General features: G+C 41.5%; 1 protein-coding gene across 1 annotated transcript in view; it reads left to right on the top strand.

Annotated features, from left to right (window-relative positions):
* The window catches only part of LOC103174781 (solute carrier organic anion transporter family member 5A1), a 71,653-nt gene extending 47,727 nt beyond the window's left edge, over window positions 1–23,926 (top strand). The window contains exons 2-9 of the mRNA XM_042332319.1: window positions 3,135–3,267; window positions 4,340–4,563; window positions 9,769–9,933; window positions 11,645–11,843; window positions 13,266–13,425; window positions 17,318–17,559; window positions 18,460–18,524; window positions 20,022–23,926. Of these exons, the coding sequence (XP_042188253.1) occupies window positions 3,135–3,267; window positions 4,340–4,563; window positions 9,769–9,933; window positions 11,645–11,843; window positions 13,266–13,425; window positions 17,318–17,559; window positions 18,460–18,524; window positions 20,022–20,464 (1,631 nt within the window). The 3' untranslated portion in view covers window positions 20,465–23,926. The remainder of the gene's footprint in view (window positions 1–3,134; window positions 3,268–4,339; window positions 4,564–9,768; window positions 9,934–11,644; window positions 11,844–13,265; window positions 13,426–17,317; window positions 17,560–18,459; window positions 18,525–20,021) is intronic.
* Window positions 23,927–25,255: the final 1,329 nt, after the last annotated feature.

Below are 25,255 nucleotides of genomic sequence, written 5' to 3' on the forward strand. Positions count from 1 at the left end.
CGGGTGTCTACCGATACTGTAATTAAACGTTGCATTGTATCAACTCCCCACTGGGACTGGCTTTCATTTCCTTCAGCAAATGGATGAAGCCAGCGTTGGCTGGGGTGATGGTGCACATTATCCCAGCAGTAAAACCACGATGACTTTCAGCATTATTTACTTTAATTTTTATTCAGCAAAAGAAAATTGGAAATCACCGTGAGGTCGGTGAATGTTGTGAATATTTTTAACTTCCAGAAGGCACCTGGATCTATCTTTCAGCTCATTTGACTCCTGTTCTTAGCCATACCAGTGCTGGCTCCAGGGGTGGTGGGATTAGACTGGTGTTTGATGCTCACATATCTGAAGGGAGATCACTGTCTCTGTGTGAGTCATAGCTTCTCGATTTACTTTCAGAGGATGACATAATGGAGGACAAGTAATAGTTGAAAGCCGTGTGTAAATTATTCATTCCTAACATACTGTGACTAAAATATTAACTTGCCTTAAGTTGCAGCTGCCTCAAACTCTCTGGGCCGTCCTCTGTCTGGCTGTGATTTTTAAACCCTGTGATGACAAAGCCAATGTTGCTTTTCCCGGTCAGGTTTAACTCTTCGAGGGACGCGTTGGGACCAAAGTACAAAACCCAGCAAGATTTTTCAAAAGTATTTGGTTTCAAGAGTACAAACGTTTATTTTTTNCCCCCACGTAAATCTGCAACATTTGTCTTCAGAGATTTGCAGTTCAATACATGAGGTACAGTGCTTTATGGTGTGAAAGCTGAAAGGGTTAAGCGCTCCGAGATGACGTCTGACGTGAATGGCACTATATAAATGCAAGGTGTTGTTGTTGTTGTAATATACTGTACGTAGTACGATGAATTTTCAAGCATTTTGCACCAGTCGAATCATCTGTTGCCATTGTTTGAATTAATCACATGTACGACAATCAAATACTGTGCATTGACAGCTTAAAATTAAGTTTAAAATCCTGGACAGGTTGATCTCAAGGCCTTCCTCTTCGATCATACCTTTAGCCACCTTCCTACCCTATCATCCCTGCCCTCCACCCCTACTGATGCCAATCGCCTGCTCGGGTCCAAATCCCTGACTGTCCAGCGCCTTGGGACATCCTCCCGACATGAAAGGTGCTATACAATCCTTGCATTTGATAATCCTTGCATTTTTGAAATAGTGCTTTTTCATGTCTTCTAGACTTCTCAAAGCACTTCAGAGAATATACTGTAAAGTGAATTAACTGTATATTTGTGGGTGAAACACGGCTGCCAGCCATATCCCACAAACAGTTGTGGATTGAAGTGACCAATTTATTATTATTTTTTTCTTGAGGGATTATTATCAGGCGTGTGGAGTAAGGAAACTTGCCCAAGGTTTTGCCCTGCCGGGAATCAAACCCAGGTCTCTCGCTTGCGAGGCGAGTCCTCTAACCACTGAGCTACAGGACTCCACAAACGTAATTTGCTGTTGTTGTTGAGGCCAGTCTGTCTTTAATGTCAGAGCATTTCATCTGTGAAATTGTTTTCCATTTAATATCTGCCTATACAGTTTAAAAGGTATGATGGCTTCCCTTTTTTCAATTGTCAAACTCTTCGTAACTTAGTTGGATTTGAGGGGAGAACACAGAAAGCTAGTCTTTAGTCTAAATATTGTATTGTGCACATGTCTGTCCTCGCTACAGTGTGATTTAATAGTGTTTGTGCACCACAGCTGCTTTAGAAGTGACTGTCTTAAATGTCTGCCTCAACTCCAAGGGTGATAAATACAGTGACGTTGTTAACTAACGTCAACTGTTGTCAGTTACCCTGAAGCCACAGAAGACTCCAATCCCCTTTCGTCTCCCACTCCCCTTCGGCTCCTACCCCCAACTCAGGTGCCCAGCCAGCAGTGTCAAGATCTTTGAAATGTTCTCATCATATGAAAGGAACTCTATAAATGTGAAGTGTTCCGAGAAACTATCCTGCGTCAAACGCAACTTTTTGTTACTGTTGTAAATTGTATTGATATACGATAGACTCATGTTTCGGTCTTGTTAGCGAAATCATTGACGTTTCATAGCCTCTGTCTCCCACTCTCTGCATCGGCACATTTTTGCCCCTGAGTTATCAATAACACACTGCTATGTTCACTATACAAATATAATGTTGTTGTTGTATTCCTCTAAACTCTCCTGTGTTGTTCCTCCGTTGCTCTTAATAGATTGTCCAACACCATCTTCCTCCTGTTGTGGGTTCATGCATTCCCCGTATCTTCAGTGTTGCTGATGTAAAGTGGCTGTGGCTCCCTGGTGGCCAGGGAGCTAGAGACGCAGAACAACAACAACAATAATACATTTAATTTGTATTGCGCCTTTCACATCAGGAGGACATCCCAGGGCGCTGAATGTCGAGGCTCTTTTTTAGCGAAGACGAATGTTAAATCTGTAACATTTTTTAAAAAAACAGCTTGCTGCTGTGATGAGAAGGTAGGAAGATGAGTATACTGGAGGAATCCAATTAAATGGGCCGAATGGCCTTCTTCATCCAAACTAATCTTGTGATCTTGTTAAAGATCTTATGGCATTTTTCAAAAAGAGAAGGGAGTTTTACACTGCGTCTTGGTCAGCAATCCCCCAGGTAAAATTGGTCATTCACTTTAGTGTGTGTCTCTCTCTGTCTCTTCTCTCTCTCCGCATTTTAAGCACTGCAGAAAACCAGCTTCCAAATTAAAATTTCCCAAATCCTGTCCCATCCTAAATTTTATGACAATTATCTTCAGGCTATTTGTGGCCTATTGCTCTATGCTCATTGACTCCTGCATTTGCCTACAAAATACACTGTTACTACACTCTGTAGTGAAGCCTGTGAGGTGTTTTGACGACATTGCTATATCAAATATAAGCATTATTATTAGCAATGATCATTTCACATGTGTCAGTTCACAACACATTGTTGGGCAAGTATTATCGGGCTGTGAGTCTTTTGTGTGTTTGCTTGTTCTGAAACATGCAAAGGAAAGGAAAACAAGAATGTGTGAGTTCATTTGGGCTTACCATGGTAGACATTAATATGATAGCTTCATCTCTCTATCTCTCTGTCTGTCTGTTTTTGAACACATTATCGTCAGTATTTTACTGAGTGTGTTATCTTTATTTTCCAGCAATTATGTATGTGATGGGAGCCCTGGGACCTGCAGCTGGATATCTTCTAGGGGGAGTATTAATCGGCTACTACGTAAACCCAAGCACTATAGTTCACATTGACCAGCACGATCCACGCTTTATCGGAAACTGGTAAATGAATCATTTTGATTCTCATCTGACTTGGTAAATGTTACTTTTCCTTGTACTGTATGTAACCCAGTGATGTATATTCCATCAAGAATTATATCTACAGTATTGTTTATTATGCAGGTAAAATGAATCATTTTACACTTCAAGTTTCCTTCCTAACTAAACAGGGCAGGGTAATTTTAATTACCAACCAAAAGATGTTTTCGAAGACCTGAAATTGCTCATTGTCTTAACCTGGAGATAATTGTCATAAAATTTAAGATGGGGCAGGATTTGGGAAATTCTTAATTTGCAAACTGGTTTTCTGCAGTGCTTAAAATGCGGAGTGAGAGAAGAGACAGAGAGAGACACACACACACAGAAATACATAGAGACTTGATGTGCCCGTCTGCCTGTTCAGGTGGACGTTAAAGATGGTACTATTCTAAAAGAGAAGAGAGTTTCTCTCAGTGTCCTGGCCAACTCCAAATAAACAAAATTGGTCATGCAGTCCAAGGCTGTTTATGGGACGTTGCTGTGTGCAAAATTGGCTGTTGTGTTTGCCCACACAAAAACAGTCACTCCACTTTACAGTGTATCTTGTGAAGTGCTTTGGGTGTCCTCCTGACATGAAAGGTGCTATATCAAATGCAAGGATTATTGTATCTGAACTGCTGTCATATCCACAATAAGGCTGTTCCCAATAAGTGTGGATATCAAAGTCTCCACTGTAATTCACTAACCTGTCTTGTCTTCTCGGTACAGGAGATGTTTCCCTATTTCAGGACTAGTTCAGTTGACCTGCAGTGAAACAGTTATCACTGTTTCATAAAGTTTGTGAAACATAATGTTCAGGTGTGTTGCAAATCGCAGCACAACTTGTTTTTCTAACTGCAAAAAACTTGTATTGCAATGAGAAGCAAAACGAGTGTTCGTTCTGGTATTGTTTATAATTGTGCCTCAGCAAGCTCTAGCAGATTCTCACCATGATGTTACCTTTTGTTCTTCCCACCTGCCGTCCCCCCTCACCTCCATCCCTCCCTCCTTCTCCCCCACCCCACCACACCCCACCCACCCGTTGAAATTGTTGCAGGTGGAGCGGATTCTTACTTTGTTCAATCTCCATGTTCCTGGTCATAGTCCCCATGTTCATGTTCCCTAAAAAGCTCCCACCTCGGCAGAGGAAGAAAAAGAAAAAGAAAATGGTCTCGGAGGATTCCAGCAGCGACGACGATGTGATGAAAGAGAAATCCAACAGCAAAGGACATGGAAAGAGACCGGTCTCCTCCTCTATGGGGTTCAGTAAAGACATTAAGGGTACGTTTCCTGTGCTGTCTCATTTTGCTTCTCGGCCTTTTGGCTAACATCAAGTGTAGTATTAGTTCTGTGGAGTCCTGTAGCTTAGTGGTTAGAGCATTCACCTCGCAAGTGAGAGACCTGGGTTCAATTCCCGGCAGGGCGAAATGTTGGGCAAGTTTCCTTACTCTACAGCCTCTGTTTACCTAGCAGTAAGTAAGAACCCGATTGTTAGTCAATTGGCGGATCACTTTTCTGGGGATAATAATATATTACACAATATATTTTGTGTTTGTGGGACACTGCTGTGTGCAATTAGCTGCCGCGTTTTGCCCACAAAATATACAGTCAATTCCCTTTACAGTATATTCTGTGAAACACTTTGAGACGTCTCAAAGACTGATAAGGTGCTATATCAAATGCAAGGATTATTATCATAATTAGGTCACCCACACAACATCACAACAACAACTTTATTTATATAGCAGCCGTCATGCAGGATAGCGTCTCAGAACACTGAAACACAAACAGTGCCTGTCCTTTCAAACAGGTGGGTTGTGGTTTTACTGAGGCAGCAGTCAGGGAAACAATTGACTAGTCTTATAACCAAAATGATACGTCATGTGAACATTCTCAAAATGGAGAATTATGTGGGTATTGAGAGTTGGCTTCTGATCAGCAATTAATTCTTTGCGTGAGATGTGTATTTAAAGTCAGCTCTTTGCTCGTGCCATCTGGTTTCAAAAGAAAGGGAAACTCAGAAACCATTCTGTAAGTAAACAGTCATGTGACATAGCTGGGTTTGCTTCACAAGTATCTTTTGGATGTATAAGATCATCCGTGTTTTGTACATGTCCTTGGATTCAGCCTTTTCAATTTGAAATTGAAATTGAAAAGATTGAATCTCATGACATGTACAAAACAAGTCCGGCTTGAAACCTCCTTTACCTGAGTTGCTTAGTCTTGTTTTCCTAGGGTTCTATCATATGTCGATCACTAAAAATAGTTATCTTTTCATTTCTTGTTTATAATGGGCCTGTGTGTGTGTATCTGTGTCTGTGTGTGCTCCTCTGTGTCTGCTTGCCTACGTGTTTACGTGCCTGTGGGTGTGTGTCTATGTTTATATGCCTGTCCAACATGAAGCCCTGTGAAAAGAGTACCATTAATTTTCCTGTCAAACGGATGCTAAATATTCAGTGTTCGTGGTGCGTAGGAGTGGCAGAGCCAGAGGCAAGAGACACAGAGTATGATGCAAGCAAACCTGAGGAGGCGGAGAAAATAACTCACAAAATACAAGGTTTAGAAGGGATCAGCCTAGGAATATTCACCAATGTACAAGTAATTCACTGGCATCTAAATATTTGCGGGATTTCCATTCGAAGCAGTTGAAAGGAGTTATATTGTTTGTAGGAATGGGGTCCAATTCCAAATGTTCTCAGATGTCATCATAGACTACCTTTCTGACTCCACCCTTGACTGGACCCGGGACCACAGACTGTCTGTCAGACATCAAATCCTGGATTAGTCGTAACTTTCTACAAGTAAACGTGAACTAAATTGAGGCTCTCCTGTTTGGCTTAAGTCAGCACCTCGTCATCTCAAACGTAGGCTGTCTCAACCAGTTGCTCACTCCAACACACGGAACCTGTGCAGAACCTTGGTATTTGTTTGATCTCTGCCCTCCTTCAAGCTTTTTGTCCAGGCTCTGACCAAGTCCACTTTCCTCTATCTCTGCAATATTATCTGACTCTGCCACTGCCTCACCCTCAACATAGCCCAAACGCTCGTCCACACCATGTCACCTCTAGACTCAACTTCTCCACCACCTTGCTCGCCATACTCTCCATCTCCACCCTCCACAAGTCCCAGATCAGCCTTCTTTCTTGCTTGGCACCCAACCCCGTCACTTTAAGCACTCCAAGATGTTATCGTACTTAAAAGATCTATGTAAATTAAACTTTTTACTGGTGTAATCCATTTTTGTATTAATAAGATGCATTAAAATTCATTATCTCAAAAACCTGATGATTTGACTGACAAACATGGGCTTCATTGTTGACAGAACAATAATAATAATGATCCTTGCTTTTGATACAGGGCCTTATCTCGTCTGCAAGACCTCTCAACAAACTTCACAGAATATACTCTAAAGTGAATTGACTGCATATCATGCGGGCGAAACGCGGCAGCCAATTCTGTACAGCGATGTAATTATATGATATAATCAGATAATTCCTCTCTGCATTTCAGAGCATCTTCAGAGCATGTTTGATAATTAATACTTCATAGCTGCCTGGGCTAAAAAGAACTGTGTTTCAATTTGACACCAGTGAGGTCTCATTCATGAGATTTAATAAGAAATGTATCATTGTAACAGTCATTGTTTGATATAGTGCCACATTACATCTCAAAGGACTTCATAGGATTTTAAAATGCAGAAACATGACATATGCCAATGTGCACACAGAGATGTCCCACAAACAGTTGCCCATGTTTGCCAGAAAGCCGTGGATCTCTGAACTGTTTTTTTTTCACATTTAAAGTTAAAGAGCAAAATAAAATCTTTCTGCTACATTTGATACCTTTGCAGGAAAATACTACGATTAATAATATGGTCACTCAATCCACCAGTGTTTGTGGGACACTGCTGCAAAATTGGCTGCCACATTTCACCCACAAAATATCATTTACTACCATTCTAGCTCCAATTGTTGATTATTCACTTTACAGTATATTCTGTGAAGTGCTTTGAAACGCCTCGAAGACATGATAAGGCGTTATATCTAACGCAAGGAATATTATTATTATTACCGTTGAAATTTCAGGAGTAGATCAACCCACTTCACCTGAGAGCCTCAGCAGATGGGCTATTTAACAGCCTTTTGTTCTCCATCAGTGGCTGTTGCTTTTATATAATTTACACAGTGCCACTGTGTGACGCTCTTACTAATTCCTCGGTTGCCGATTACATTCATAACAATAATATAATAATAAAGAGCACTAATAATCCTGCATTTCATTCATCACCATTCACATGAAGAGGATATCACAAAAAGCTTCAGAGGATATACCGTAAAGTACAGTGACCTTGTATTGTAGGTGAATGCAGAAACCAACTTGTGCACAGCAAAGTCCTACAGGATGACTCAAAGCGCCTGACAAGTCTACAGGCTGGGCACACGAGCTGGGGGTGGGTGAGGTGGAGGGAGCCGAGAGGTGTGGAGAGGGGAAAGATGATGATGGAGGGAAAAAGTTGAAGGATTCCAGAATGAAGATCCAGAGAGCAGGGGCAGAATGGCTGAATGCTCGCCTTACCAGAAGCAGGCTGCTACTGAGTGAAGGAAGTGGCTGGGTCAGTAGGGTTGAAGGAGTTGATAGAGACATGGTGGGGCAAGACCATGGATTTGCTGAGAAAGAGGATCTTGACCTTGATCTGCTTGGATGGGGAGCCAATGGAGATGGGCAAGGATGGGGGTGACAGTCTCATGAGAACTGGGGCAACGCTGTGGGGGAGAAGAAAAGCATGGAGTTAACCATCTGGGATCTGAAACAATTCCGGATCTATCTTTCAGAGGGGAGGGAATGTTGCCCTTACGTACCTTGTGGATTCCTCTCATTATTTTAAACACTTCAATCCAATCCCCTCCCTTAATTACCCACAGTTCTAAAGAGTATAACCTCAGTCTACCCGATTTCTCAATGTGATTGCCCAAAGGTACTTTTATTGCTCCTTGTCTTACAAAGGCCTAAATGGAAATCCTGTGGTGCAGGGATATAGGGACAAATCCCTTTGGGTTTTGTGGTGTTAAATTGCCAACACCATCCATGGAATGTAACTAGTAACGAAGGATGGCTATTATGTGTTCCAGGTGAGTTGTTCTACTTTTTATTTTGCTGTCCAACATTTCCTGATGTAAAGGAAACCAATAATATTACACTGGAGTTCACCGGAGGCCTGAAATTAATAGTTCACTGGAGGCCTGAAATTCCACCGAGTCTTAGCCTGTTTAGACTATTTTGTTGTAAAATGTAACATTTTGTCAAACTATGGAAAATACTTACATTTTTTCTTAATTTGGTTTGCAGTTCATTTTGGGAATTGCTTAAGACTAAGATTAAGGTGGTGTTTCTGGCTGTAAAAAAAGGCATTAATTTCATGTGATATCGAGCTCAGGAGTCAATGCCAGGGATTCTACTACAGAAACTGTTTCCATTCCTGATGCGGGAGCTGAATGTCCAATGATTGTTGTCATTTCATCCACACTATGTAAAAACTCCTGTGTTAAATAACAAACCCTCCCTTAAATACCACACTTCCACCACTGAACATTGAAGTGGGGGATGGGATGGGGGGGAAATAACCAGTTAAAACAGTTCCTGCACTTGGGAACAATTGCAGTACAAAAGGATTTTCTCTTCTGCTCTCAGAAGCTGCCACTCCATCATCTCAATGCTTTGTAAATCTGCTTCACTGTAAGTCGTGCTGTTTTAAGCAATAAGACAGTGGTTCTTACCCATTCCAGGAACTCTGGTGCTTACTCTTATTTGCGGAACTGACATTATAGTTCTTGTGTTTGTGTTGGACATTCAATATCCAAGCAGTCCTGTTGGGTATCCTTGATTCAGTTTGCTCAATGATGTGACCTTTGAAAAGGAATTCCTTAGCTTTGTGAAATAGATAATATTGTGAATGTTCCACAAGCTCTTTTAAGCAAGCCATGCTGACATTGCCCACTACAATTCCTGGCAGGGCGAAACGTTGGGTGGTTAGAGCACTCGCCTCGCAAGCGAGAGACCTGGGTTCGATTCCTGGGCAGGGCGAAATGTTGGGCAAGTTTCCTTACTCCATACGCCTCTGTTTACCTAGCAGTAAGTAGGAACCCAGTTGTTAGTCGATTGGCGAATTGCTTTTCCGGGCGTAATAATTCCTTCCAAAAAAATAAATAATAATAAATTGGTCGCTAAAAAGTCACAACTGTTTGTGGGAAACTGCTGTGCGCAATTGGCTGCTGCATTTCACCCACAAAACATACATTCAATTCACTTTACAGTATATTCTGTGAAGCGCTTTGAGACACCTTGAAGATGTGATAAGGCGCTATATCAAATGTAAGGATTATTATTATTACAATGTACACACGTTAGCCACGGGGTTTCTTTATATCTCTAAAGTTGCTCCTCTCCACTATTGTGTCATTCATGGTGTTTCTCTTGTCATTTTTATAGATCTTCCTAAAGCAGCTATCAGGATCTTGAGCAACATGACATTCCTGTTTGTAAGCTTGTCGTACACAGCAGAGAGTGCCATCGTCACCGCTTTTATTACCTTCATCCCAAAGTTCATTGAATCTCAGTTTGGCATCCCAGCATCTAACGCAAGCATTTACACAGGTAAGGTGTGCACATTAACCTTTTGGATTCCAAGTTATTTCTAGGAACAGAATGCCATGTCACGTCACACAATAAGTGTTGATAGGATTGTATGTCTGCAGATGGATCAGTTGTAACCTCTGCCCTCTCCTGGAAATAACCAAAAAATGAACCCACTCTTCCTCTTCTGCTCCTTCCCCACACTCAGAACCAAATGTCCATGCAATGGTTTCAGAAGTCATGCAAATCCCTTTATTATTAGAAAAATTGACTTTAACTACTGCCCTTATTGAGTAAAATTAATTTTTAGTGACATATGTGTCAACTTTGCTGAAGCGGTTTCCTATTCATTTTAAACCAGTGAAGGCATCGTTTGAATCGATGTTTATCAATGGCGAGTTGGCTTCAGGTTACCAGGGAAGTGCTTATTGTTAATTTTTTTTATTTCACTGCACTCAGCTAGAGGCCAGTGCAACTTTCTATTGTGTAGAGAAGCTAGATAAAGTTACGCTCTAGATCACAGGGGACAAAAAGATGTTTGCTTTTCCAGGGCTTTATGCTATTCATTTTTCATAAGATTCCATTGATCACCTTTCTCTGATGGATTTCAGCAAGTGATGCATGAACAGTGAATAAGGCAAGGATAAATGAAACAACTGTAAATTCATAGACTTCCTCAGTGAAGGTCACCTTTCTGAATAGATTTCTTTGATAATATCCAATATTTGTTTGAAAAATCCGATGCCTCTAAACTGCTTATGACACACATTAATTAATTTTTTTGGGTCAGCTGAGTGACTGACATATACAGAAACCCATCATCATACTTAAGAGTATCTAAACCAAACTGAGAATTCCATGTGTCCCACCTGCATGCATTTGATATATATCAAATGCAATGATTATTTTATCAGAGGTATTGTAAAGATATAGAGAGAAATCCCACCTCTCTAATTGTTGAACTCAGTCCCAACTTTGAAATAATTTTGGTAGTCCTTAAAAGAAATTGACAGAAAACTGGCTTCTAAATTAAAGCTGTATTTAAGAATTTGCCAAATTCTGGACTCTTCAAAATCCTCTACAAATGGAGCCACTTCCAATTTCTCCCAAGAAATGTCCAGCAGAGTGTGAGGTATGGCAAAAACATAGTCGGCACACAAAAGACACTGTGGGGTAATTGGATGAGAATTCTATCCCTGTACTGTATATTACTTATAGTTTATACTGATATTTTTGGTACTATTGTTGGATGCGCTGTCAGGTACAGGCAGATTGATAATGGTTTCTTCATTTGTAAAAATGGAGAATATCCTTAAAATGAAGGATTTCTTATCTTGGCATCATCTGTCACTTTGCGTGTTGCACACTGATAATCAGGAATTCACTCAGTGAACCTTCAGTTATCACTGAACGGTGTCTTCCATCATTCACGTCTCAACCCATTTAAATGCAATCCCAAGAGAGTTTGAAATCTGTCTAATTTATGGAGTATGTTTACATGCAGTGCATCTGTTGACTTACATTAATCATAATGTATCTTTATTGCAGCTACATTTTGTCTCATCATTTAAGCAATGCATTAAATGATACTTCATGGCCTGTGTTTTAATACACTTTGGGATGTCTGGGATCCTATACATTTGTATTATATTTAATATTGTATTTAACGTTTCAGCAAACGATCTCCATAAAGCTGCAACTTTGTAAGTCAGTGGTTTTACTGTAATTGCAGGTGTGATCATTGTTCCCAGTGCTGGTGTTGGAATCGTCCTCGGCGGCTACATTATTAAGAAGCTTAAGCTGGGAGCTCGCGAATCGGCAAAGCTTGCCATGATCTGCAGCGGAGTCTCACTGTTGTGCTTCTCCACTCTCTTCATTGTCGGCTGTGAAACCATTAATCTAGGGGGCATTAACATACCTTACACTGCGGGGTGAGGATTATTCATTTCTTATTTTGGAAAAATTCACCTCGGGTTAGAAATTCCACCTGGGTCTAGATTTAGTCTACTAATCCAGTATTTCAGGACATATTTGGCGGATAGTTAAATTCAGCCTTGATTTTGAATCCGTTTTTCTGTAAGTTTCTTTTGAGACCTAAGCTTACTTCAAAGTTAATTTGACAATTCTGGTCGTTCTGAAATGCTGTGTGAATCGAATAAATTCAGACCCAGGAGGAACTTTACCTCACTCTTGTTTATAACATCAAACTGTCTGTTAAAATAGTAAACCGAGCCACAAGATACAGCCTTTTCCGTGGCAGATATAGAGTCAATAATTACACACAGTATTTCGTGAGGCTGTTTTTTGGAGAATTGACTGAATTTGCCCACACTGTACTCTATTAATTAATGGTCCAGGATTATTGTTATTTATACTGCTTTGTTATGTGGTAGCAGGTCAATTCCTTTGCTAAGTAAATCCAAGCTAAATGCCTCAAAGAACCTGTGCACAAACAGCTAATTGTGAGCCAAGGTCACTACTGATGAAATTTTATCTTTCATCTCAGTCACGCTCTGCGCCATTTAGCAAAGCGGGTTTGACATGTTGATTGTCAATCTCTGGATTCATGAATATCGAATCGCGAAATTCACAAAATGGTAAATTGCAAAAATCTGGAAAACTGGCAAACTTTGAAAAAATCCCGGAGAACAGAACGCAATCCATTATCCAAGCGTTATGTGGGAGAGTAATTCATTGTGTGGGGCAGTGGGTCATCTCAACATTGTGTAGGAGAGTGGTTGATTTCACAAGGAAGTGGCACACTTGGTGAGAGTATCACTTGAGCAAGTAAAGCTCCTTGGGTCGGTAAGTTTAATGCACATTGACAATGTGCGTGTTTGAGCAATGGGATTTACTGACATAGTCACACATCTTCAAAGTGAGTTAAACTTACTGAGACACTGAGCATGGTCTACGAGATGTAGAATCAGGCTGTTGTATCATTAGTCTTTAACAAGGGGACTCATCCACTGTCAAAACCCAGAATGTGTGCTTCAGCTCGTAGCTTTGTCTTAACAGTTCATGCCAGCTTGCCCTGTGTTTAGGATGAGATCTAAATCCACCGAGTGCGGACAAGTGAGGATTAAATTGGAGCTGACAGCAATGCCGTGTAACAGGTGCTTCTTCAGTCATGAGAAAGATACGCAGCGTTTGTGAGCAGTGGAGCTTTCATGCTCAGAAATAACTCTGCTAGCATTTTTTTAAATAATCTTGCACAGACTAGTTGGGCCGAATGGCCTGTTTCCGTGCCGTGTCTTTGCATATAGTTTGAGCGGGTTGTGGGAGTGCAGGCTTGGTGCTTCTTTACAGAGAGGATTAATTGTATCGATGGCTCCTCTTGTCTTTCCTTTCAGCCCGTCCCTCACAATGGCTCACAGGAACCTCACAGGCAGCTGCAACGTGAACTGTGGCTGTAGAATCCATGAGTACGAGCCTGTCTGTGGATCAGACGGGATCACGTACTTCAGCCCATGCCTGGCTGGGTGCTCAAGTGTGGTCAATGAAAGCACAGGGGTGAGTAGAGAAAGAAGGAGCATTGAACACCAGACTGACACTCCCAAATCACTGGCATTATCCCTCTACTGGACAATAGCCGGTGTGTTTTAACAGTTAGCAGCAACTGGCTGAAAGGCTTGATATGGTGTTTATAACAGTATTGTCAGTTTGACTGTATTCCAGCCATGCGATTAGATGCTATAAATAGGATCCAAGCCACTCAAAAAAGACACCTTGTAATTTTTATAATAGCAACAGCAAGAACAATGTCACATTTATGCAGTCTTTCATGCTTTCATGTTGCGAGGACATCTCAATGCACTTCACAGAGTCGACTGGGAGCCCAAGCTGGGTTGGGGGGGAGACTGGGATGGGGCGCGGTGGGGGGAGGTTGAGGAAGGAAGGGGATAAAGGTGACTAAAAGTGAGAAGATTTGCTGGCAGCTGCAGCGTTTTAAAAGTTATTTCTCCTCCCCCCACCGCCACTCCCCAATCCCAACCTGGTAACATCCTCTCACTAGTTCTTAGAATTCAAAACCGATCAGCTGCCTCGCTGACCTCAGCAGTCAGCCAATATCACAGGTTACACCATGAGAGGAGAGGGGAGCACTTGCTGGTAATGATGAAATGGAAAATGCAGTATGTGATGTGATAATTATCCCAAGTGATTATCTCCCCAATCCCCTTCCCTGCTGCAGGGGACTTTGCTTTGTTTTGTTTGCGCTCTAGTTGCTGCAGCACCTTGGGACGTTCTCCCGACATGAAAGGCGCTATACAAATGTAATATTGTATTGTATTGCAGCTATTGAGCCAAAGGGGCTGAGCTGGCTCTAAATGGCACTGAAACACTGGGATCTGTGCAGCGACAGGATTGAAAATGATACTGTCAGCTTAACAGCTGCAGAAGCAGACGGCTTTTGGATGGAGTCATTTTTATAACATCAGTGGGAGGGGGGAGGGGTGGTGGGGGTTGGGAAGTGGATTCAACCTTTCTATACAAACGGAACTTCCCTTTAGGCATCAGGTAGCCGTGTGGACTCAGTCTGTCAGGATTAAGCTACAATGGGGTAAAATTTCCGTTTAGCCTTACATGCTTCGCCTTTGGTGAAAGCCATAGACATGATTTCCGATTATTATGACATTCATAGAAACGTAGAATCAGGAGAAGGTCATTCAGTCCCTCAAGCCTGTTCTTCAATTCTATAAGATCATGGCTGATCTGCACCTCAATTCCAATTACCCGCTCTTGCCCAGTATCCCTTATTACCCTGACCTAACAAATATCTATCCACCTCAGTCTTGAAAATGTGAATGGATCCAGCATCCACAGCCTTTTGGGGGAGAGAGTTCCAAATTTCCACAACCCTTTGGGTAAAAAACTGCCTCCTGATTTCACTACTAAATGGCTAGATCTAATTTTAAGATTATGCCACCTTGTTCTGGATTCCCCTACCAGAGGAAATAGTTTATCTGTATCTAGTCTATCGAAACTCTTTATTATTTTAAAAACCTCAATCAGATCACCCCTCGACCCTCTAAACTCAAGGGAACAGACAACAAGTTTATGCAACCTGTCCTCATAATTTAACCCTTTAAACCCTGGTATCAATCTGATGAATCTGTGCTGCACCCCCTCAGGAGCTAATATATCCTTCCTGGGGTGCGGTGCCCCAAACTGAACTCAGTACTCCAGATGGGTCTAACCAAAGCTCTATACAGTTCTGTCATTTCTATCAAGCACTATCATTTCCTTTCCATTATATTCCAGCCCCCTTGAGATAAATGCCAACATCCCATTAGGCTTTTTGATAACTTTTTGTAGCTGTGAGCTTGTTTTTAGTGATTTGTGTATGTGGACACCCAAATCCCTTTGCTCTTCCACAGTTCTTAGTTTCCCAACCCTAATTCTGTTTTGCTATTTTTGGATTCATAGTGGATCCAAAAATGCATAAGAACATAATGCTAGACGAAAAAAGACCAAGGTCCATCAAGTTTGCCTTCCGTCTTCCTGGCGGAAGAACATAAGAACATAAGAACATAAGAAAATAAGAACATAAGAAATACATTATACTTCCCCACATTGATTTCCATCTGCCACAGTTTTGCCCACTCACTTAATCTATTCTAAGCCCCTTTGTAACTTCCTGCTCCCATCTACACAATTTACTGTGCCTCCTAACTTTGTGTCATCTTCAAATTTTGATATAAAACAACAACAAAAAATTCCATTTGTATAGCGCCTTTCACATCAGGAGGACGTCCTAAGGCGCTGAACTCTCTATTCCTTCATCCAAGTCATTTATATATATGGTGAAAAGCTGAGGCCCCAGTACAGAACCCTGGGGAACACCACTTGTCACGTCCTGCCAATCAGAGAAAATTAATTTTATCCCTACTTTCTGTTTCCAGCCTCCTAACCAATTACCAAGCCACGTTGCAAGGTTACCTCCGATTCCACGTCCTTTTATTTTTGCTGATAAGATCTTATGCAGAACCTTATCAAATGCCTTTTGGAAGTCCATGTAGACGACATCCATAGACACTCTCTCATCCACCATGTTAGTGACCTCCTCAAAAAATTAAACGAGGTGCGTCAGTCATGACCTACCCTTCACAAATCCACGCTGACTCTCTTTGATTAGCTCACACTTTTATCCAAGTGCTCAGTCACTCTGTCCCTGATTAGAGATTCCAGTAACTTCCCCACAACTGAAGTTAAGCTGATAGGCCTGCAGTTACCTGGATTCTCCCTCCTTTCTTAAGTAATGGAGTAACATCTGAAATTCTCCAATCGAAAGGCACAATTCCAAATATAGAGAGCTTTGGAAAATTATGACTAATGCATCTGTGATTTCCTCTCTTACTTCTCTTAATACCCTGGGGTGGAATCTATCAGGTCCTGGAGATTTGTCTATCTTTAGTCCCATTATTTCCTCCATTACCTTTTTTTTATTTTTATTAAAATCATTCAATACTTTGGCTTATTTTTAGGTTCCCTTGTACCTCTAGTATTTTGTCCTCTTCCTCTACCGTGAAAATGGAAGCAAAGTATTCATTCAACAAGCCTGCCATTTCCTTATTGTCCATTATAGTCTCACCTACATTTGTTTTTAATGGGCCCGCATTCCCCTTTACCACTCTCTTTCTCTTAATATACCCATAAAAACTTTTATGCCACATCATCAAAAGAACTCTGAATGGAATTTTTGACCAGATGAGTTGGAAGAAGGAATACAAACTTGCATTTTTATATGACATTTAACATTGAAACATATCAAAGCTCTTACCTGGATACTTGCTTCGAAGTGTAGTGCATGTCTTTTGCAGGCAAAAACGACAACCCTTTTGCACACAATAAGGTCCCACAGCTATGAAATAAATCACCGAATACTGCTGTGCGTAATTGGCTGCCGAGTTTCGCCCACAAAATGCACAGTCAATCCACTCTACAGTATATTCTGTGAAGCGCTTTGAGACGTCTCAATGACATGATAAGGCGCTATATCAAAGGGAAGGATTAATATTAGTATATAGTCTTGAAAATTGTTGGCTAGGACCCACTCCCTTCTCTACGTGAAGTGTGTGATGGGATCTTCAACATTCACCCGACCAGGTGGGACCTCGCTTTAACAACTAATCCAAGTGATGGCACCTCTGGCAATGCAGTGCTCCCCCATCCCACCCGTCTCTTTCCTCAGCACTGCACTAGAATGTCAGCCTGGACTATAATCTCAAGCCTTGACCCAATCTTCTGACCCAGTCGTGAGAGCGCCTGTACTGACTGAGTCAGGCTGTCGCTAGTAGCATTGCTGGTGTCTTGTGTGGCAGCAGAGGCGGGAGTTAGTGAATGCAGAATTGAAGCCGTGCTTTTGTTGAAGCTGTTACCTTTTGTATAAATTATGTAATTACAGATGAGGAACTACACGGACTGCGCCTGTGTTCTGAGTCGCCAGGTCATCACTCCCCCTACGGTCGGACAGAGAAGCCAGCTCCATTTGGTTATTGTGAAGACGTACCTGAATGAGAATGGCTACGCTGTGTCGGGCAAGTGTGATCGGACGTGCAGCACCCTCATCCCGTTCCTCATTTTCCTTTTCATCGTCACACTGATCACAGCGTGTGCTCAGCCATCAGCTATCATAGTAACTCTCAGGTAAGAGAGGGCGGGTTGGGGGGTGGGGGGCTGGAGGCCATTACATTAGTTTCCAGGAGGAGGATGGAGGGATGAGATTCAGAAACATTTTAGGGGAGAAATTACACCTGGGTTACTAAACTTGCAAACGATTTCTTAGCATTTGTGAGGGGGCAAAACTTGGGAAATTCGCAGTCTTAATTTTTGACAGTTTGTTGCAATCTGTTTAAAAAACAGCTTCAAAATTAGGACTAAATTTAAATACATTCACCAATTTTGTGCCTGCCTTTTCACACCGTTGAAATAAATCCCAGCAGGATTTTACTATGCTGTCCAGTGAATGTGTATTTGTAGAAAAACATAGCAGGCAAATCACAAACACAGTGTCTCACAGACAGTCTTGAAGTGAATGGGGAATTTTATTTGGGGGATTATTGGTCAGGACCCTGAGAGTGACTCTCTTCGAATAGTGTGAAGGGATCTTTAATATCCAACTGAACAGGCAAATGGGACCTCTTGTTTTAATGTTTCATCCAAAGGACAGCACCTCGGGTAATGCAGCATATCCCCAGAATTGCTTGGAAGTGTCAGCATAGACTATGAGCTCAAAGGCCTGACGGGAAATAGTGTAAGTCTACACCCAGGTGGAATTTCAACCCCCTCGGGATCCAAGGCTGTGTGATGCTGTAGCATATATGATCATGTCAGATTATAAGATGTGTACTTATCTTTGTGTGTGTGTGTATGACTCGTGTGTGTATAATATAGTGTTTGTATAAAGTGTGTGTTTGTGTGTATATTATATAGGTATGTATACAAAAACAGCTTCCTTCCTTCAATACTGACGGGATTTATTTTTTACTACATAATGCAATAAATCCCCAGTAAGTCCGACACTATATGTGCTTTGGTTTCTTGTAGGTCTGTAGAAGATCAGGAGAGACCTTTTGCCCTGGGAATGCAATTTGTTCTCTTACGAACTCTCGGTAAGTTACAGTGTTCAGATTGCAGCTGATATTCAATGGGGTGGCATTCACAGATAAATGTGTTAAGATTCCAACAGATAGAGTGTAATACCTTATATCAAAGCTCATCTGAGCTGTGGTATTGACGGATTGGGAATATCTTTGTATCCTTGATAAAAAGAGCCACATTAAAAAGTACCACCTTGATATTGTCCCACATTCTCTTATATACACAGTGATTCCTCCCATTAGCAGAATGCAATAATTCCTCCCATTTGCAGAATGCAGTCACAGTATATGGACATATGCTCTTGCCAGTTTGATTCATGGATTTATGAATCAAATGAATTATTGCCCTTTTGTTTCACAATGTGCTGTGTTTTGATCGGCTAACCTGATGTATAGGCACTAGTGCATTACAATACTGCCACTGTCTGTCAATCTACGGTATTGCACCAAATAGCAAGGACTGCTGTGGTGCAATTTAAAATGCTACAGAGTAAATACCACTTTTGTGATTAAGATTCTATTTGCTGAGAATGTTTTCTTAAAAAAATGGAGTTGTGGTTGACAGTATTTATAATCTAAATATGACAATGCTCTGCTTTAAGCTCAGCCCCAGTGAACGACTTTGGATTTTCTTTTGGCATATGAAGTGCTGGGTTAAGCGAGATGCAGCAGCTGAGCTGTGTATTTCAATGCTAACTGTAATTTGTTAGTGACAATATACAGTAGTACATCAGTGAGATATTGCTCTAATTAGCAGGACATGGGTACATTTCTGTCAGCTTAGAGGCAGCCTCTAAAGTTTCTAAAGTTTCCCCGGTAAACTGTCTGAGTCAAGCGGATATCCCATCTTCAGATCAGACCCACCGTTCTCCATTATACTTTGTTTTTGCATTGGGTTTTATCCAGAATATGTGGAGTCCTGTAGCATATTGGTTAGAGCTCTCGCCTCACAAGCGAGAGGACCCGGGTTCGATTCCCGGTCAGAGCGAAACCTTAGGCGAGTTTTCTAACACCACATGCTTCTGTTTACCTAGCAGAAAGTAGGAACCCAGTTGTTAGTTGATTGGGAGATTGCTTTCTGGGGTAATAATTCCTTCAAAAATAATTTTTGAAAAAATAATAATTTGATCACTCAATCCACGACTGTTTGTGAGATGCTGCTGTGCGCAATTGGCTGCCGTGTTTCACCTGTAAAAATATACAGTCAATTCACTTTACAGTATATTCTGTGAAGCTCTTGGAGACGTCTAGAAGACATGATAAGGCGCTGTATCAAATGCAATTATTATTAGACTCTGTGAAGCACTTTGAGATGTCTCAATGTGATGAATGCAAGTATTACTATATATTATTATATTATAATATTTCAGATCAGCTTTGCAGACCCTTCATTTGGGTCTTCTATTTTACTCTTGCCAGGTAAACACACGAGGAGCACAAGTGTGATTTCAGTGGAGCTGGCGTGCAAGTTCCTTGGTTTTTAAATCTCGTTCCTTTTCTCTTTTGCAGCTTATATTCCGACTCCAATCTACTTTGGGGCTGTGATTGACACGACCTGCATGCTGTGGCAACAGGAATGTGGTGTGATTGGTTCCTGCTGGGAGTATGACGTCACATCATTCCGATTTGTCTACTTCGGGTTAGCAGCCGGCCTGAAGTTCGTGGGCTTTATTTTCATCTTCCTGGCCTGGTACTCCATCAAGTATAAGGAAGATCGCTTGGAGAGGCGCAGGAGGACAGCTTGTCCCGTGAGCACTGTCAGCGAGCTCATCGGCCACGCGGGCGGCCAGTACAGCTCCACACGGACTCGTTCCTGTCCCAGCTTTCGCACACGGGCTGAACACGGCGACGACCTATCGCGGCGCGCGGGACAGACATTACCCGGATCATTCCGAGAGCCAGAACAGCACACGGCGGAGGACACACTGGAGGATGTGACGGCTGACATCTAGGTCAACGCAATGTCCCCCCCCCCCCACACGTGACCATCCCGAGGATTGAGTCGTCCCAACACTGCAAAACGCCGGCTGGGCTGTTGAAGCAGGATTTTGTTCTTCGTTTCGAAAAAAAAGGGGGAAATGTTTCCACACAGAATTTTACAAACAAAAACTGTGCCTTTTTAATTTAAAGAAGTGGCAAACAATGAGCGACAAAATTAAAAGTTAATGCACCGACAGTGGCACTCCAGAGGGCTGGATACCTCAAAGCGAATTCTAGGCTGCTTTTTATTTTTAATCTTAATGGTGCGACCATTTGCACTCGTGCTCTACGATGACTAACAATTAGTGTTTGGGGAATCATGAAATACAGGGGCAGGCAGTCAGTCAAGCAGTGGGTTAGTCAGTCAGTCAGTCAGTGAATCAGGCAACATGCCCAGCGCCAAGCGTCAGTGTGCAATTGTTTCGACAATTGTTTTGGGCATTTTTTTAAAAAAAAATGCTGTTCTCATCAGCCCTAGGTCACACAGTGTTAAGAATACCTGCTAGATGCCAGTTGCAGGCTGTTGAAGATTTAATATATTTGACTTGGTTTTAGTGACGAATAACGTGTTTTTATAATCACTGCTCACCCCATCAGAGTGACTTGAAAATCGTGTTTACAAGACAGTACGTTAAGTTGCCGTAAGTAACCCTGGCCCTGCCCAAAGCTCCAATACCACAGTTGGCATCCACATGACCTTTACCAGTGACCACGTTTGGTAGCCTGGTAAAAGTTGGACGAGCATAAACTGGGCGATATTCCCGAACAAGTATCTCAGGCCTCAGCTCAGAAACTGCACTGAGCTCAGTGGATCGAATGGGATTAAACAGCTTCACTGGGGAGTCAGCATGGCACGAGCTGAGTGGTCACCCCATTATGCACCCACACATCTGAAAATTGTAATGTCTCTTAGCAGATTTAGCAGTGCATCAATTGGGAGACATTCCACCCAGGTCTAAATTTACTCTCTCCACATAGCATTTCAGTGCGTCCTGAATTTGGCAAATTCTGAAAAGCAGCCTTAATTTTTTTCTCTTTAATTTCTTTACTTGTACTAGATACACAAGTCGAGTAAATCTAAACCTGGGCAGAATTCCTAGAAAGAAGGACAAGCAGACACACTGCATACTTGTGCCATTTGAAATATTGAAAGTAAAGGAAGGGCAGTGATCTCTGAGCAGAATACATTGATACATAACTGTGATGCTGCAATTGACAGTATCCAGCTGCTTGCATTTCCTGTTATTTTGCCCACATGTGCAAGTGGTACTGTTGCTATTTCTTCACTGGATTTCAAATCCACTTCAGGTGCATTAAGTCAAGGTTTATCTCGATCAGGTAAATATCTTTTGTGGCTCTCTCCTGAAGTGAGGGGGAAAATCCTACGTGTGCCTCACTTTTATCACAATTTCTTGCAGGGGTTGCTCCACTGCAGCACGTTTTTAACACAATGCAAGTTGTAGCGGTGTGTGTTGAAAAGCAAGCAGGAAAGGATTTGGTTTGCCGAAAACGTTTCCACGACAAACCTAATTGCCTTAAATGCAGGAACATGCAATGGAGTACAAGAAAGAGTAAAGGAGCACATAATATTCACTTGATCTAGGGCCAGCCTTCAGATCCTGGTTCAAGACTTAGACTGGAAAATTCAGAGAGTGCGAAGTTTGGAAACCTATGGAATTAGTCTGAATTTTGACGCCAGTTTTCTGGAGGTTCTTATAAGGGGCTCAAAAAAAAGTTTTTCTAGTTGAGGCTGAATTGAAGAATTTGCCAAGATTTGCAACACTCTTAAGATGCTAAAGCAGATAGTGTTAGGTCTAGAATCAGGGGTAATTTCTGGTCCCTTCCCATGTACTGCATATTCAATCTACATATCAAATAAACATGTACGTGGCATTATGTATCTCAGCCTCTGTAAAGGCAGGCAATATATCGAAATCTCTGCATTCTCATAGGTTTAAGCATCAAAGCAATTTCAGAGGCGTTAAGGACCTGGTGTGTAAATTGCCTTTGGTCTCTCTTTGCTAAGATATTAAAGTCACCCTTAACCTGCTGCATAACCACTCAACATACAGTATTCAGTTGCTTGCATTTCCTGTGTTTTTGTCATATATCAAAGATATCACAACGATTTTTAACTTGAACACAGAGCATGTGGAGTAGAGTTTAATGAGAACTTCATCGCACTACCTAGCAAGAAAACAATTGAATTGGAATTATGGAAGGTATTTTACAGAATTTCACCTGTTCTCTTTTGATACAGAAACAACACAACTGATGTAAAGAAAAGCATCGACATACTTGATCACAGAAACGCAATATTGCATGCATGTTCCCCACTGTATCTCCTGCATGCATTTTCTATTGTTTTCCTGGTTAGCAGTGTGTGGGTTAATGCAGTATTGCAGACTGTGTACCTCACTTTCAATCAAGCAAAAAAAAATAGAATTATTACACAAATTTCGTCAAATTCTCTGCTACTTTGTAAAATGGTAGTTAAATTGCACGTTGTCACACTCCAGTGGTGTCAAAATCACTGGAAAGATTTTATTTCTTGGTTGGCATTGTAGATGCTAGTCGGAACAAGTTTAGGAAGGGCACACAGCCAGCAGTTTAAATTATAATGTCAGGCAGCTGGTGAGCTCAAAGAGCATCTTATATGTTATATTTTATTTTTAAAACAAGTAGTTAGTATGCTGTCTTGCTTCCCGTTGCCAATAATCTCTGCAATTGTCTCTTTTATTCTCAGCTACCCTTGTATTATTTATATACCTTTTATTAGATATTTGTTTTTAAAACATACGGTTTACCATGGCTATGTTTTGCTGCATCTCCCCAGAGTCTCAGTCACTTACCGTCCCCCTATACCCTCCCCTTTCCTTCAATGTCTTAGCCTTTTACTGTGGAGCTTAGAGCTCCATCACTTACCAAGAACTAAATGAAAGGTCCAGTCAAATGCAGCTGTGGACCCAAAGCAATCTGATGCGCTGGATGCCTCTCAGAACCCTACAACATCCATTGTGGGATCTAACTTTTGTTCTGAGCATAAAATACAGGTTTCTCATTCAGATCACATCGTAGTCCGCAATAAATAAATCAGACAGTGGTGCAACCTTGTGTAACAGCAAATCATGATGCTGTTGTATTCAAAGAGAATCTCATTGGGCAGTGACAGGTATCTGACATAGAGACCAGTGAGCAAGTGTTCAGCAATGGTTTACTGTGCAATAAGGTCCTGGATACAGTGAAACTATTTCTGAGGTTGCATTGTGAACTTAGAAGAAAAAAGGTTTGGGTGGTTGGAGGCTGGAAAAGTGGAGTGTTTTCTTCAGGGGAATTCTTTATTTCAGGGTTTCACTATAATTTTAAATGGTTCCCTCTAGCTTGGTGATGATAATAATAATCCTTGCATTTGACGTGGCGCTTTATCACATCGTTGAGACGTCTCAAAGAGCTTCACAGAATATACTGTAAAGTGAATTGACTATGTTTTGTGGTGATACCAGTGTGGTTGTGATTTTCAGTTGTGGGGTGGAGTGGGGACTGAGAGGCAGAGGGGGAAATGAGAAGGAAGGGGGTACAAAGCTGGATCGAGGAGGCTGCTGGAATAGTTCCTTGCCTGTGTTAATTTGACCAGCAATTCCATAACATGTTGTGGTAACACATCGGACATGAAGCATTGACAAAACATTACGAATCGAAGATAGCCGAGTTGAGAGGAAATACAAATGAAATTTTTCCTCGAGTTTCAGAAGGGCATTTTTAAACAACCGAATACCTCTGCTCAGCAGCTATCAAGTTCTCCTTCAAAAGACGGGGCAATTGAATGGGGAAACAGGAGGCAAATTGTTCTATTCAGAGCAGTGTATTAAGCAATCATATCAGTCGTACTGTATGTAAACGTGGTGTTGCTTGTGATAAGCAAAGAAACAGGAATTGATCAAATGTTTGGAATCTTTGGAATAGTGTTGTCAACACTTTCATTTTCTAATTAATATCTGTCTGTTGATATGGTAATTTATTTCCCAGATAGTAAGAATGACAGTATTGTAAAAGCCTTTAACCACTTTATCAGGAACATCAGTGAACATCACGTTTGTTAAAGACCAGTTTACAATACTTTGAATACTTGATATGTTGTCAATAAAAGTCATTCAATTTGTTCCATATTGTCCTGTAGTTAATCCCAGTGATGGGAATTAAACTGAAATAGTGTCATGGGATCGTTAACATCCCCCAGAAAAGGTTGACAGGACCTTGGTTTCAAAAGACTGCACCTCCAACAATAGTGTAAGCCTAGACCCTGAGTTCAAAGTTTCAATGTGGGAGTTATTAATTACCTGTTCAATGTGACCCAAGTAACACCGGCTCAGGCTGACTAGGGAAGCTAAATACAGTTCAGTTTCACTTACGTCATGTGAATATGTGAAATAAATTCTCTTGTGAAGTGGTAGAGGCAGATTGTGTTCACAACTTCAAGAGAATGGGATAGTTGTGCAGCAAAAAATTCACGTGAGGGATATGAGAGATAAGAGTAGAATTTGTTTTTAATACTTTGGGACTGGACAGATGGGCCACAATATTCTTTTCCAGTCCTGTGTGTTCCTGTGGAAAGTCTATCTTGCCCTCCGTCCATTGGTGAAGGTTCTCATTTCTTTTCAACTAGTTCCTCCCAAATGGCCTGGCAGAGGTATCAAAGGCATGAGCAACAGCCTCCACCTCCCACTGCTCCATTGCCACATGCTTGATGCTCCAACACACTGAGC

Source organism: Callorhinchus milii, unplaced genomic scaffold, assembly GCF_018977255.1.
Source record: "Callorhinchus milii isolate IMCB2004 unplaced genomic scaffold, IMCB_Cmil_1.0 Scaffold2, whole genome shotgun sequence".
Lineage (NCBI taxonomy): Eukaryota > Metazoa > Chordata > Chondrichthyes > Chimaeriformes > Callorhinchidae > Callorhinchus > Callorhinchus milii.